This window comes from Podarcis bocagei, assembly GCF_964188305.1.
Source record: "Podarcis bocagei genome assembly, chromosome: W".
NCBI lineage: Eukaryota > Metazoa > Chordata > Lepidosauria > Squamata > Lacertidae > Podarcis > Podarcis bocagei.
Genome location: NC_138131.1, coordinates 36,451,527 through 36,467,561, shown reverse-complemented (window position 1 = coordinate 36,467,561; position 16,035 = coordinate 36,451,527). Strand labels below are relative to the sequence as shown.

At 43.5% G+C, this 16,035-nt stretch overlaps 1 protein-coding gene across 1 annotated transcript; it reads left to right on the top strand.

Annotated features, from left to right (window-relative positions):
* Positions 1–220: 220 nt before the first annotated feature.
* On the top strand, positions 221–14,038 carry LOC308578185 (uncharacterized protein; the record flags this gene model as incomplete). Its single annotated transcript, XM_081178439.1, has 7 exons — positions 221–345; positions 2,874–3,069; positions 5,853–5,993; positions 6,770–6,870; positions 11,322–11,475; positions 13,933–13,988; positions 14,035–14,038. The coding sequence occupies 7 exons, from the start codon at positions 221–223 to the stop codon at positions 14,036–14,038; spliced, it is 777 nt and encodes a 258-aa protein (XP_081034565.1).
* Positions 14,039–16,035: the final 1,997 nt, after the last annotated feature.

The window sequence follows — 16,035 nt, the reverse complement described above, 5'->3', positions numbered from 1 at the left end:
TGGCCCTTGTGGTCTCTTCCAACTCTATGATTCTATGATTCTATTCTATGATTCTATGCTCGGGTCACAATTTGCTGCTTCCGTAGATGCGTGTGGCATCATTTTGAGTGTCTGCACGTGCGCAAGCTGCAGAACCCGGAAGTAACGGGCTCTGTTACTTCTAGGTCGCCACGGAGCACAACCCGAAAATGCTTAACCCGCAGCTACTTCAACCTGAGGTATGACTGTATTAGTAACAAAAATCTATTATCTTAAATATTTTCAGGCGGTGACCCTGGACCCCAACTTCCTGGATGCTTACATTAATCTGGGGAACGTCTTGAAGGAGGCGCGTATATTTGACAGGTAAGCAAATAGGCATAGAGCTTATATTCTCTTTTTTATATAAATGTTTTTTATTGGTTTTGCGTATAATCACATTACGTCTTATATTCTCAGTTTAGTGGTTGCACCCATACCCAAACTAACTCCCATTGTTGCCTAGAGGGTTGATTTTATTTAAAGCAAATTGATTTAAATCCCAAATCCATAAGACTTGATTTAAATCCCCCTTTTACCGGAAGGTTCAGCCTTGCTGGCATCCTCTTAATATTGACAATCGGAGGCAGGTTTCCTTTTTGGAATCCTAACTTCAGAGTCTTTTCTACAGTTATATCAAAATGATTTGGTTCTGCTATATACAGCCCGATTGTGACGAAATGATGGTGAGTTTTAATAAGTGAACACTTTTTATTTGAACAACTTTTCTGCTGTACTTGATTGGAAGGAGAAAAGAAACATTTGCGTGGACAGGCGGAGTCCCCAGATCCTGCACGGTCCCCCCGTCATGTGAATAACGACTCAAGACAACGTGCTATGGGATTAAATTGGCCACAACTTTATTAAATTTCAAATGTGGGTAGACCTTGGCTCAGGCATTGGGCGTTCTCCCTCCCCGGTCCCCAGCCGGGGACCTAGGGAGCATCAGGGTTATCCAGTGTGTGGGGGGGGATGGGCCGGCTCTGGAGAACATATGTTCAAGCAGAGATGGCCGCCCCCGTAACGCCGCCGCAGGAGGGAGCAATGACGACCTTTCGGTGTACGGCCAAAGCCTCCCTCCAGAAAACCCCTTTAACGGGGAACCCTGGTATCGCCGCCGCAAGAGGAAGATGGACAAAAGGATTCCGCCCAAGGCCTGATACCGCCAAAGTTGTGACGTTTTGCTACGGGAAAGGCGAAACCTGCCAATGCAGGGAAATTCCTTTCCGGCCCTTTAACAGCGACCTTAACGTAGCAGCGCCCGCATACCTGTGAAGAAAAGTTAACCTGCAAAACCTGTGAAGAAAAGTTAACCTGCAAAATAAGACCTTAACTGAGGGTGGGTAGGGTGGGAGAAGCTCTGGAGCCAAGTGTGGATTCCTAGGTAAGATCCTCCCTCTATTGTGTGGGCAGGTAATCCCTCCCCTACCTGGCCTGGTCTCCTTGGCAACGCTTCCCCCAGGTGGGATTGGACAACTGACTGAGGTAGGTGGAGACCTCCAGGTATCTCACCTGAGGGAAGGCAAAGCCAAGCCTATGCTGTTGGAGCCGCTCCAGATCTAGGGGCTGCACGTGTCCACGCAAAGGGCGCCCCCCATTTTAAGCGGGGAGCGGTCATTCCTTCATAACAATTTAAGCAATTTATTTCACTAAAACAGTAACATGGTAGCATATGTATCCATGTTGCTTAACTGATGTGCTGAAACATTTTTTCCCCAAGAAAAACTTGGACTGAGTTTTCGCACACATGAAAAACTTAAAACAAATAATTCTTCCCCGAATTATTTATTTATTTATTTATTTCTACCCCGCTCTCACTGGCCAGGGCCGGGCTCAGGGCGGCTAACACCAAATATAAATTACAATAAAATAGAATAGAAAAAAACCCCAGTTAATTAAAATACAGCTTAAAATGCAGCCTCATCAAGACTACAAAGGGAGGAAACATCAGCTATTCACCCAAGCCAGCTATCCATGCTGGTGCTACATGGGCCAGCAAAAAAAGCCACGGGAAAATTTATATACCAAATCCCATATAGGGTGTCAGAGTGAGTCTAAGCATAGAGCGAGTTAAAATAATCAAGCCTGGAGGTGACCATCGCATGGATCACTGGCCAGATCAGGGCGAGAAAGGTAAGGAACCAATTCCTTAATACGGCGGAGGTGGAAAAATGCCACCTTTGCTGTGGCTGCAACCTGTGCCTCCATGGAAAGAGAGGCATCGAAGGTTACACCCAAGCTCTTGACAGAAGGCTCTGGCACTAATTGCGCCCCCACAAGAGATGGGAGTTGGCCCCCCAACCCCATGTTGTCCTGACCCAGCCAGAGGACCTCTGTCTTCGAAGGATTTAACTTCAACTGGCTCCCACGCAGCCACCCAGCCACGGCTTCCAAGCATCTGGTCAGTGTGTCTGGGGCCGAGTCCATTGACAGATAAAGTTGGGTGTCATCAGCATATTGACGACAACTCAGCCCTAAACTCCAGACAATCTGGGCAAGGGGGCGCATAAAGATATTGAAAAGCATCTGGGAAAGGATTGTGCCCTGCGGCACTCCACACAACAAGGAGTGCCGCAGCGACAACTCCCTCCCTAGCGCCACCCTCTGTCCCCGACCTGAGATAAAGGAGCACAGCCATTGTCTGACTGTGCCCTGAATCCCCACGTTGGCAAGGCGGTGGTCCAAAAGTTTGTGATCGACCATGTCGAAGGCCGCTAACAAATCTAAAAGAATCAGCAGTCCCGGCCCGCCTCGATCCTCTTAATCGTCCTCCCAAAGCATTTTATTTTTTAAAAAACAGATTTTTATCCACCCTGGTGACAATGAAACTGAACCAGTCCTTGATCTCATTTCAGAGCCGTTGCAGCCTACCTACGGGCCCTGAGCCTGAGTCCCAACCACGCTGTTGTCCACGGCAACCTGGCATGTGTGTATTACGAACAGGGGCTGATCGATCTGGCAATCGATACCTACAAGAGGGCCATTGAGCTCCAGCCCCACTTCCCTGACGCCTACTGCAACCTGGCCAACGCGCTGAAAGAGAAAGGCAGCGTAAGAAACTGGTCCCTTTTGCCTTGGGGTGGGGGGAACATCTATATAAAAGATGTTTTATAGATGGTACTTAACACCTGCCAAAATAGCTAAAATGTATAAAACAAAAAAACTGTGCTGGAGGTGCAGTAAAGAAGAAGGGACACTTATACATTTCTGGTGGGCCTGTGAAAAAAAAATACAGAAACTTTCCTATTAGGCAGTGGTGTCCAAACTTTTTTCAAAGAGGGCCAGATTTGATGAAGTGAAGGGCCATAAGGGCCGACCAAAGTTGTTTACTTTTTTTAAGGATTGAAGTTGTTGAGCTCTTTTCTTAGGGTTTAAATTGTTGAACTTTTTTTAGGATTGAAGTTGTTTAGCTTTTTCTTAGGCTTTTACACCATGCTGAATTGGCCAGATTAACAGAGACAATTAGGGCACAACCCAGACAAGAATTCCAAAAGGAATGGGGAAAATGCAGAGAATACTTTACCAAACAGTGCCCCAAAATATACACTTGGACTTGTTTCAATTAATTTCTACAGGAGACTTTGTGGTTTAAGTCATAATTAGGAAAAATTGTAATAATCCCATACAAAAGAAATAGTATACAAGAGGTAAATAAGGCGGCCATTTAACAGAATAAAGTCTTTTATTTTTATGTTATGTTTTCTTTGTGTAAGGGGATAGGAGTTTAATTTTGATAATTAGTCAATGGTGGTGGGTCTGTTTGTATGTATGAGTTGTTGTGGACTATGTTATAAATAAAATAAAAATTAAAAAAAGAAAATGAAACCGGTCCCTTTTGCTTTCTGTATGTCAGAGGGTTTGCTGAAAAAAGCCTTCCGGATGATGGTGACCTCGAAATTGGGCTCTTTGGGGGGGGGGGATTTGGGGTACAGAACCTAGAAGAAGTCCTCTTTTATTTTTTCCTTTGTCATATCGTCACATACAACTTTGCTCATACCAAGCGTCGACTCCCCTCCCCCCTCCCCCGCTCCCACTCCCTGGCTTTCTTAAGCAGTCACGATCCTCTTAGCATTTCTATATCACCCTTTAAAAATTGTCCAGTAGCACCTGATGATGATGATGATGATAATAATAATAATAATAATAATAATAATAATAATAATAATAATATTTATACCCCGCCTATCTGGCTGGGTTTCCCCAGCCACTCTTGGCGACAAAATATTAAAATACAATAGTCCGTCAAACATTAAAAGCTTCCCTAAACAGGGCTTGCTAAACTTGGCTTCTTCTTGGTATAATTTTTTGTATGCAGGTCCACTTCTTCAGATACAAAAGCTTCTACCAAGACCAAACTGAGTTGGTCTGCAATGTGCTACTGGACAATTTATATATTTTTTATATATTTCAACTGCGTTAGACCACCACAGCTGCCTACCTGAACATATATCGCCCTATTTACCTTCTTACTCTACTTAAAACAATTTACTTTAGCATTTGTAAATCACTTTCAAAAATTAGCCTCTGGTTTTTTTAATAACAGTATATTTAAAGATCTTTTTCAATTCTTTGTAAATCATATCCCAGTAGACTTTGACTTTAGTGCACATCCACCACCTATGGACGAAATTCCCTTCCTTCTCCTTGCATTTCTAGCGTGCCTTATCTTGAGTTATATATATTTTAGCAAGTTTAGTCGGCGTCAAATACCACCTATACGTCACCTTCATTAAATTTTTAATTAGTGCTGTACATTCAATAAATTGTTTTTGCCCATAATCTTTCCCACTTATCTAATTCAATGTTATGACCAAAATCTTGAGCCCATTTAATCATAACCGACTTAACTTCTTCATCCTTTGTATGCCATTCTTATACGTTTTTGGCAATGATTTTCTTTTACTATCTAGCAACTCTGTCTCTTAATTTTGATTTAGTATGACCAAAACCATTTCCCTTACTGTCTTCCTTAAATACATCTTGCAAAAGACGGTAAGTGTGCGGGAAAGAGAGTTTGAATCGGATTAGTCTGCTCTTGTATTTATGATCCCCTAAACCAAGCATGTCCAAAGTCCACTTTGGGGGCCTTCCACCCATCTCTCCTAGATCTCAAAATGCATTGGTTTTGTCATATTTCCTGCTATCCTGCCAAAGAATTTAAATTTTCCCAATGTTCTTTTAGACCAGGCATGTCCAAAGTCCAGTTCAGGGGCCTAATCTGGCCCTCTGGTCGATTTAATCCGGCCCTCGTGGCGGTTTATTTACTAGGGCAAAACTTCCCCCCAAAAAGCTCAAGAACTTTAATCCTAAAAAAAGGTCAGCACCTCTGGGGTCAAATCCTTAAAAAAGGCTCAACAATTGTGGGGTTTTACTGTTAATATGCTTCTTCTTAATTGCATTTCACTATTAATATACTTCTTAATTGTATTTCAGTTCAACAATGACTTTGATAAAATACATCTTTTGTGACGTGCAGAAGGCTTGAGTTACCTATGAGGTGCAACAGTTACCATATAGCATATATTCAATATAAAAAACAGCAACAATTGGTTGTTGACAAAGGACAGCTGGCATATATATATAAAAGATATTAACTGATATGCATGCCATTCCAGATATAGCTATATAATCTCTACTGTTGGTAAGAGAAGAACTTTGGAGCAGGCATTTTCAAAAAAAGAGTTTTTTATGAACCGCTCTAATACCAAGTTACCGTCAGGAGCTGAGGGGCCGTATCAAACCTCAATCCAGCCATCACATCACAGAGCAGCCTTTTGGGCTCCTGTGAAAGACATACTAATATTCGTGTAAAAACTCTGTTTTGTGTTTCGAAGGTTGCCGAAGCCGAGGAATGCTACAATACAGCTCTCCGTTTATGTCCGACTCACGCGGATTCTCTTAATAACCTGGCGAACATCAAGCGAGAACAAGGGAATATCGAGAAGGCTGTCCGCCTCTACCGGAAAGCTCTTGAGGTACGTGCGTGGAGAATTACAACAATTAAATTGACATATAAGGGTTAGGCATGCGTACCCTGGACTCCTAGTCTGGGTCTTTTTAAAAATCGCCGATCAAATTTTTCTTGATCAATAACGGAAATAATGGTGAAGAAGTGAAAGTGAAGTAGCATTTTGAGGCTCGACAAAGCATGGTCCGATAAGTCCCTTTTGGAAGGAAGAGGGTCTGTCCCCCTTTTTATATTCCTAGGCCTCCTGGAATGACCAAAAATCTGCTTTTTCATCAGAAGAACAATGCAAGGTGTTAAGGAACGGTACAGAAATTGAAATAAAAGCTGGGCACATGCTGTTCTCTGTGTCGGCTGAGCTTGACCCCTGACAGTCTTATTTTCTAACAGTATTTCCTATGCGTACGAAAAAGGCAGTTCATAGGCCCATTATTATTATTATTATTATTATTATTATTATTATTATTATTATTATTATTATTATTATTATCATTACCACAAATCATTCCAAACGGTGATTTATTTTGCAGCCAGCCCCTGCCACATTTGAGCATCAAAGAGGGGCTCTTTAAAATACGGCATTGGTCATTTGACAGTCTGATCTCCCAACAGTATTTCCTATGCATGCTAAAAAGGCAGTCCATAGGTTCCTCCTCCTCCTTAATTTTTGCAAGTCAATCCAAATGAGGATTTATTTCACGCCCACAACCTTTGAGCCTCAAAGAGCGGCCTCCGTCTCTTTAGAATGCTTCTCAGGGAAACTAAGAGTGAGCTTCTTCCCCGCAGGTCTTCCCGGAGTTTGCAGCTGCGCATTCAAATTTAGCCAGTGTTTTGCAACAGCAGGGGAAGCTCCAGGAGGCCCTCATGCACTACAAGGAGGCCATCAGGTGAGCTTCCAAAGCCATGGGGAAAATAGATTGAAAGAGCTCCTCCTTACTGTATTTTAATCTTTTGCTGGAAGCCGCCCAGAGTGGCTGGGTATAAATAATAAATTATTGTTGTTGTTAATAATAATTATTATTACTCCTCATGCGCTGGTCTGGTGCCTGTGGGAAAGCTCTCCTCTTGTGGATAAAGCACTTTCTCTTTTTCTTTTAGGTTTTTTATTTTTTATTTTTATTTTTATTTTATTTTTTGTCCCTTGAAGGACAGCCAAATTTAAATAACAATTCGACACACAGCTGCGAGGCATTTGCGAGCTTTTTTGCGGAGAAGGTCTTGTTGCTCCGCCATGACCTCCCTGCCAATTTGGATACAATAAAGGAACTGGAGGCCCCTCGACTGTCCTCGGGTCCAGTATTGGACCACTTTGACCGGATATCCCCAGCCGATGTGGACAGACTCCTCCGAGCTGGAAAGCCCACCACCTGTCCTCTTGACCCGTGCCCGTCCTGGCTGATTAGAGCGTGTCCAGACGAGGTGCGGGCCCCCCTGGGGGATATCATCAATTTGTCCCTTGGCACTGGGATATTCCCAGGGGAACTGAAGGAGGCAGTGGTGTGTCTGCTCTTAAAGAAAACATCATTAGATCCTTTAGATCTATCCAATTACCGCCCGGTTTCGAATCTTCCATTCCTGGGTAAGGTGATTGAGAGAGCGGTTGCTGAACAGCTTGGTAGGTTTCTGGATGAAACATCTGCTCTCGATCCATTCCAGTCCGGCTTCCGCGCTGGTCATGGGACCGAGACGGCTCTGGTCGCCCTAACAGATGATCTCCGCAGGCAGCTGGATCGAGGCGGGTCGGGGCTGCTGATTCTTCTAGACCTGTCAGCAGCCTTCGACATGGTCGATCACGAACTTCTGGACCACCGCCTTGCCGACGTGGGGATCCAGGGCACAGTCCTTCAATGGCTGCGCTCGTTTCTCTCCGGTCGGGGACAGAGGGTGGCGCTTGGGGGGGAATTGTCATCGCGCCACTCCTTGGTGTGTGGAGTGCCTCAGAGTGCGATACTCTCCCCGATGCTTTTTAACATCTTTATGCGCCCCCTCGCCCAGCTTGTCCGGAGTTTTGGGCTGGGTTGCCATCAGTATGCCGATGACACCCAACTCTATCTGTTGATGGATGGCCATCCTTACTCGGCCCCAGATACACTGACCAGATGTCTGGAAGCTGTGGCTGGATGGTTACGCGGGAGCCGGTTGAAGTTAAATCCTTCGAAGACAGAGGTCCTCTGGCTGGGACGGAGCGATATGGGATTGAGGGGGCAACTCCCATCTCTTGCATGGGTGCAATTAGTGCCAGCATCGTCCGTTAAGAGTTTGGGTGTAATCTTCGACACCTCCCTTTCCATGGAGGCGCAGATTACAGCTATAACAAAGGCGGCATTTTTTCATCTCCGCCAAGCTAAGCAGTTGGCTCCTTATCTCTCTCACCCTGACCTAGCCACTGTGATCCACGCGACGGTCACCTCCAGACTGGATTATTGTAACTCGCTCTACGTGGGGCTGCCCTTGAGACTGACCCAGAAACTCCAGCAGGTGCAGAATGCCGCGGCGAGACTCCTTACGGGGTCTTCGCTGCGAGATCATATCCATCCGGTGCTGTACCAGCTGCACTGGCTCCCGGTGGAGTACAGGATCAGGTTTAAGGTGCTGGTTTTAACCTTTAAAGCCCTATACGGCCTAGGACCCTCGTACCTATGGGACTGCCTCTCCTGGTATGTCCCACAGAGAAATTTACGGTCTGCAAATAAAAACACCCTAAAGATCCCAGGTCACAGAGAGGTTAGGTTGGCCTCAACTAGAGCCAGGGCCTTCTCGGCTGCGGCTCCAATCTGGTGGAACGCTCTGTCACAAGAGACTAGGGCCCTGTGGGACCTGACATCCTTCCGTAGGGCCTGCAAGACAGAGCTGTTCCACCAGGCCTTTGGTCAGGGCGCAGACTGACTCCCTCCTCTGGCAACCTGCACAGAATTTTGCTTGATGGTTGCCATTAATTTGATTTTAATTTGATTTAATTAATTTTATAATGAATGTTTTAAAATGTTGGACTATTTTGATTGTTGTTAGCCGCCCTGAGCCCGGCTTCGGCTGGGGAGGGCAGGATATAAATAAAATTTATTATTATTATTATTATTATTATTATTATTATTATTATTATTATTATTATTCAGTTTTTTATTTTATCATTTTATTTCCATACACTCCAAACATTTTCAATATATACAATACTGGGATTATACAAACCCCTTGGACTCTCCCCCACCCCCCGTTTCCATATTTTGCCATCTTTTCTTGCATGTAATTACAATGATTCGTTCTATTCCATTTCCTTATTTGCTACTTTGGCTTCATCAATGTTATATCAATCCTGCCTGTGGAAAACCATCTAATTCGATTTTAATTTGATCCCGATTTGTTTTTAGGAGGTAATTTAATTATTGTTTGATTTTATACTAATGTTATATATTTGATGTTAGCTGCCCTAAGACCGGTTTCGGCCAGGGAGGGCGGGATACAATTATTATTATTATTATTATTATTATTATTATTATTATTATTTCTAAATATGTATCTTTAAGGTATTCAATAAATTTTTCCCATTCTTGTTTAATTTTTTTTATATATATAAATAGTTTTTATTAAGTTTTAGCATTTTATATTCAACACAAACATCATTCTTGCAGACAGCATAGATGAATCCCAATCTCCCCCAGCTTCCCTCTTCTGGTTTTTTAAATATTTACTTCTCCTGCCTATCTCATTCTCCCTTAATTTTGCCATCTTTGAACTAACGATGGTTATATCCTTAAGGTTTTTGCACCATGCTTTTTCACATTTCATCTTCATTATTTTCCCCATTTTGTCCTTTTAACTTTTTTCTTTGCTTAAATTTCCTATCATCTTGATGTCTGATCTTCACAGTCATTTTGATAATCCACTCTTCTTTTGTTGGGACCTTCTCTTCCTTCCACATCCGGGCTAAGAACATTCTGGCATAAATAGAATACAATGTCTTTTTAGGTCTCTTGGTATTTCTTCACCCGTTAAACCTATTAGAAAGGCTTCTGGTTTTTACACAAATGTTCTCTCCCCCCCCCCAGTTAATTATACAGTGGTACCTTGGTTCTCAAACTGAATGTGTTCCAAAACCAAGGTGCACTTTCCCATAGAAAGTCATGCAAAACGGATTAATCCGTACCAGACTTTGAAAAACAATCCCTAAAACAGCCATTTAACATGAATTTTACTATCTAACGAGACCACTGATCCCTAAAATGAAAGCAGTCATCCATGTACTGTACTCTAAAATAAATACAACAGTCTTGTAAATGATAAAAATGAAAATTATTTTTTTTCCTCACCTGCACTGATGATAGTCATTGTTCGGATGGGGACCGGGGCTTCTATCCGTTTCTGCAATCACTCAATCAATCAATCAATCAATCAATCAATCAGTAACTAAACTGGGATCCGCACAGTCGCAAAAACAAATGAACCAAAAAAGCCTCCGAAACAAAAACACCACATAAATTGCAAAAACCAAAGCACCAAACTTAATCTGTTCCCGAAGTCTGTTTGATTGGTGCAGGCGCCCCAGAAAGAATAGCTGACAGCCAAATTTGATGTTTGGCTTCCGAAAAACGCCTGGAAACTGGAACACTTTTTCTGGGTTTTCGGCATTTGGGAACCAAAGCGTTTGAGTAGTAGTAATAATAATAATAATAATTTGTTTTTGTTTGTATCCCACCCTCGCCGGCCAAGGCTGGGCTCAGAGCAGCTAACATCATAAAAACAACACAACGAGCCTAAAAGCAGACATCAAGTAATTCAAATAAAAATTAATTCAGACAAGTTAAAATCCGGGCAGGTGGCAATTATTAGGGTGGAATTGAGAGTGATTAATAATTGCCAGAATTGAGGAGCATGGAATTTCCCAAAAGGAAAGTGCTGCTTGTCCGTATGAAGAGGATGCCACAATGCTGAACCTTTCTGTATAAAAAACCTTCTGTATAAAGAAACCTGTATAAAAAACATTTGAGAACCAAGGTCTCACTGTCTCACATGACCACTAGGGTGGTTCATAAAAAACACTTTTTTGAAGATGCCTGCTCCCAAGGTCTTATCTTACTACACTAGGGATTATATAGCTATATCTGAAATTTTGTGCATATCAGTTAATATCTCAACCCTCCATGAAAATAGCTGTTTTCTTGGACGTTTTCCTATTTTGTGAAGGCTTTGGAGAAGGCATTTTTTAAAAAAGTTTTTTTTTAATGAACTGCCCTAAAGACCACCGTATAGGATAGAAAGAGCCTTCTTGACCCTTACATTTCCAGCGTAACTTCAGAGTATTTTTGTACCAAAATGGCACTTTTTCTCTCGCCCTCCATGTCAGAATCAGCCCCACTTTTGCAGACGCCTATTCCAACATGGGGAACACCTTGAAGGAAATGCAAGACGTCCAGGGAGCTCTGCAATGCTACACAAGAGCAATCCAGATAAATCCTGCGTTTGCCGATGCCCACAGCAACCTCGCTTCCATCCATAAGGTAAGCTTTGTGTCTCTGCTAAATCTATTTTTTAAAAAAAACTGGGGGGGGGGCAGCAGGGGAATCTTAGTTTTTACAAAAGGAAAACAACTGGCAAAAGCCGTCCCAAACCGAGATGGGGCACAAAAAGAAAAAGGGGAGAATTGGAATTTATGCTGGAAGTGTGAGGAGGCAGAGGGCACGCCGATACGTTTATGGTGGGGCTACAGAAACGTTAAAAAAATTCATGAGGAAATAAAAAAGATGATCAGAATTAATTTAGAGGGGAAAACCAGAGGCATATTTACTGAGTATAAGAGGTAAAGAAATACCACAAGATGGGAAGATATTATTCTTATACGCGACAGCTGCAGCAAGGCTACTCCTTGCACAAAACTGGAACAGGAAATATATACCCACAAAGGATGACTGGATAAAGAAACTAATTGAATTTATAGAACTGGCAAGGTCAAGTGCAGTAATAAGGTACCAATCAAACTGGAAAATAAAAATATAATGGAAATGGTTTGAAGATTATGTGTTCAAGTACTGTTCAAAAACTAACATGTTGATATGTTTGGTTTAATGTTTGTAAATCTGGTTTATAATAATAATAAATAGTAAGTTAAAAGAGTTAAGAAATATAAATTTAGATAAAAATTGCAATGTGAATGTGAGTGAAGGAAGTCACGTGGGTATTTGGGTAAATGCTGAGTTGTGTATAGGGTTAGATGTGGGGAATCCATATATGTAATGTATAGTGTTGAAAATGTACGGCAACTAGCATGTAAAATGAAATCAAAAATAAATAAATAAATAAATAGGGGGGAAATAAAAATGGCAATGTGAAATATTATATAGGAGGGTGAGGGGCGGTGGAGGGAAGCCACAAGGGTGGTTTTAATGTCTGAAATTTTGGGTGGTAGGGTAATACGAATTTTGTTTTGTGTCTATGTGTTTGTTTGTAAATAATTTTTTTAAAAGGAAAATGAAAAAATTGCTATTTTTACTTTGAAATAAAAATGTGGGGGGGGGGAGGTCTTATATGGGTGATTGGGTGGGTGAATGGCTCATTTTCTTAAATTTGAGCCCCCCCAAATAGAGGGTGGCTTATATAGACGGAAAGTATGGTGGAGTTCCACACCCAAAAATCTCATTGTGACTTCCAATCACCCCTACGTCACATTTCCGATGGCGCCCTTTTGCTCGTCTCTCCTAGATCTCAAAATGCATTGGTTTTGTCATATTTCCTGCTGTCCTTTGTCAATCCACACCTGCCAAAGAATTTAAATTTTCCCAACATTTTTTTTTAGACCACACATGTCCAGCGTGTGGCCAGGGAGCGTAACCTGGTTTACTTACTGGGGCAACCCCCCCCCCAAATGCTCAACAACTTCAATCCTAAAAAGAGCTCAACAACCTTGGGGTTAAATCCTAAAACAGCTCAACAAATTTGCCCCGCCCTCATGTCAAATCTGGCCCTCTTTGGGAAAATTTGGGCACCCCTGTAAATTTAGACAATACAGTCCTATCTCGGGTTAAATATGCTTCAGGATGAATATTTTTGGGTTGCGCTCCGCAGTGACCCAGAAGTAACGGAGCACGTTACTTGCGGGTTTCGCCGCATGCACAGACCCTCAAAATGATGTCATGCGCAGAAGCGGCGAATTGCGACGTGCAGATGCGGGTTGCATTCGCTTCAGGATGCGAACGGGGCTCCGGAACGGATCCCATTCACATCCAGAGGTACCACTGTACTCTGCAAGTGTCCTGTTCTCTATGAAATGTTTCTTCCAAAACCTCTCGTAATTCTGCCTGTATTATAATCTTGCTAATTCTGCGTATTTTAGCCTTTTTGCTAGCTACGCCAACTTAGTAGGGATGGGATTCTCCTTTCCATCCTTTGTCTGTTAAGATTCTCGCTGCGGCTATTGTAGACACTGTGACTTGCCATTGTTTTATAACCATTTATTGTAACATTTATTCTATGATCAATTACAATAATCATTCATTGTAATATTCATTTATTGTACGATTAATTACAATTTATTGTAATTGTTAAGAGTAGGTTTCTATTGAATTTTTACATGCTGATACTCAATATTATTCTATAGCATGGGGAGGCAAACTACGGCCCCATGGCCTTCTCAATCTAGCCGGGAGTCGGCATGTTTTGACACGAGTATAATGTGTCCTTTTATTTAAAATGCACCTCTGGGTTATTTGTGGGACATAGGAATGCGTTCCTTTTTCCCCCTCCCCAAAATCTAGTCTGGCCCCCACAAGGTCTAAGGGACAGTGGACGGCCCCCTGCTGAAAAAGTTTGCCGACCCCTGTTCTATTCCAATGATTGTTGAATGTTACTTTATAAGTCTACCAGGTGTGGATCATCGTGCCTTCTGTCTGTTCTTCATCTTTGGTTTTGATGGTTGAGAAAAAAAGCTAGTGGCAATTGCTGAAATATCCCTCCCTTTCTAGGATTCCGGAAACATCCCAGAGGCAATTGCTTCGTATCGCACCGCCTTGAAACTGAAGCCGGATTTTCCTGACGCTTACTGCAACCTGGCGCACTGTTTGCAGGTGAGGCAGAGTTTTAAGGGCCAACACTCCCAGGGTTTCCGGCATTTGGGAACCGAGGCGTTTGAGTCCCAAGGTACCACGGTAATGGTAAAAGCGTCACCTAATTCAGGAATTGTCCAATGTCACTTTAGAGACCAACTCAGTTTGTTCTGTGTCTAAGCTTTCATGTGCAGGCAGACTTATTCAGATACACTGAAGCGGAAGTCCCCACACCCTGATATTTAGAGGGAGGGTGGGGCGGGGTATTTCTCTGAACGGTAGTAGGACTCAATCGGTATGGTCAACCTGTGGACGACTGTGTCTCATTACATATCCTAAAACTATTTCAGGTCATCTGTGTACCATCCCTTGTTTTTTCAGTCATTCACAGTTGCCAGCAGGTGGACCATACCCATTGACTCCTACTACCCTTCGGAGAAAAACCCCAACTCACCCTCCCACTATATATCAGGGTCTGGGGGCTTCTCCTTACTCTTATATAGCAGGGTCTGGGGACTTCTCCCTCTGTATATCAGGGTCTGGGGACTTCCGCTTCAGTGTATCTGAAGAAGTGTGCATGCACACAAAAGCTTATATCAGGCACCCCCAACCTGCGCCCCCCCCCCCCGATGTTTTGGCCTACAACTCCCATGATCCCTAGCTAACAGGACCAGTGGTCGGGGATGATGGGAATTGTAGTCTAAAACATCTGCATAACAGCATGCTGTATCCACTGTCTCACGGCTTCCGAAAGGCTATTGCCGAGAGACATGGGAACCTTTGCCTGGACAAGGTGGGTCTATGCTGTGAAGAGGTGTGCGCCGCTCCGTTCCGTCAGAGTTTGAATGCTTTCATGTTGGCTTTGGATATATAATAATATATAATAATTTATTATTTCTACCCTGCCCATCTGTCTGGGTATCCTCAGCCACTCTGGGTGGCTGCCAACCAAATATTAAAAACACAAGACAGCATTAAATATTTAAAAACTTCCCTAAACAGGGCTGCCTTCAGATGTCTTTTAAAAGTGAGATAATTGCTTATTTCTTTGACATCTGATGGAAGGGCGTTCCACAGGGCGGCCGTCACCACGAGAAGGCCCTCTGCCTGCTTCCCTGTAACTTGGCTTCTTGCAGGGAGGGAAGCGCCAGAAGGCCCTCGGGAGAGGGACCCCGGTGTCCGGGGTGGAGATGCTCCTTCAGGTCTACTGGGCCGAGGCCATTGAGGGCTTTCAAGGTCAGCACCGACACTATGAATTGTGCTTGGAAACGTACTGGGAGCCAAAGCAGATCTCTTGGGACCGGTGGTATGTGGTCTCAGTCAGACTGGATTTAAATCCTTTATTTTACAGAAAGGTTTGATCTTGCTGGCATCCTCTTAATATTGACAACCAGAGGAAAGTTTCATCTGCTGGGCTGTTTAGGGCTTTCAAGGTCAGCACCAACACTTTGAATTGTGCCCGGAAACGTACTGGGAGTCAATGCGGGTCTTTCAAGACTGGTGTTATGTGGTCTCTGCGGCTGTTCACGGCCCCCAGTCTGGCTACCACATTCTGGATTAATTGCAGTAAGGTAGCCCCACATAGAGCGCATTGCAGTCGTCCAAGCTGGAGATAACAAGAGCATGCGCCACTCTGGCAAGAGAGTCCGTGGGCAGGGAGGGTCTTATCCTGCATCCCAAATAGAGCTGCCCTGGACACAGAACAGACCTGTGCCTCCATGGGTCCAAAATGACCCCCAGACTGTGCAGCTGGTCCTTCAGGGGCACAGTTGCCCCGTTCAGGACCAGGGAGTCCCCCCCACCCGCCCACACACCACAGAACTTCAGTCTTGTCAGGATTCAACCTCAACCAGTTAGCTGCCATCCATCCTCCAACCGCCTCGAGGCATCCGCGCAGGAACTCCACCGCCTTTGCCGGCTCTGATTTGAAAGAGAGGTAGAGCTCTCTATCAGGCTTCCTCAACCTTGGCCCTCCTGATGCTTTTGGCCTACAGCTCCATGGTCCCTAGCTAGCAGGTCTAG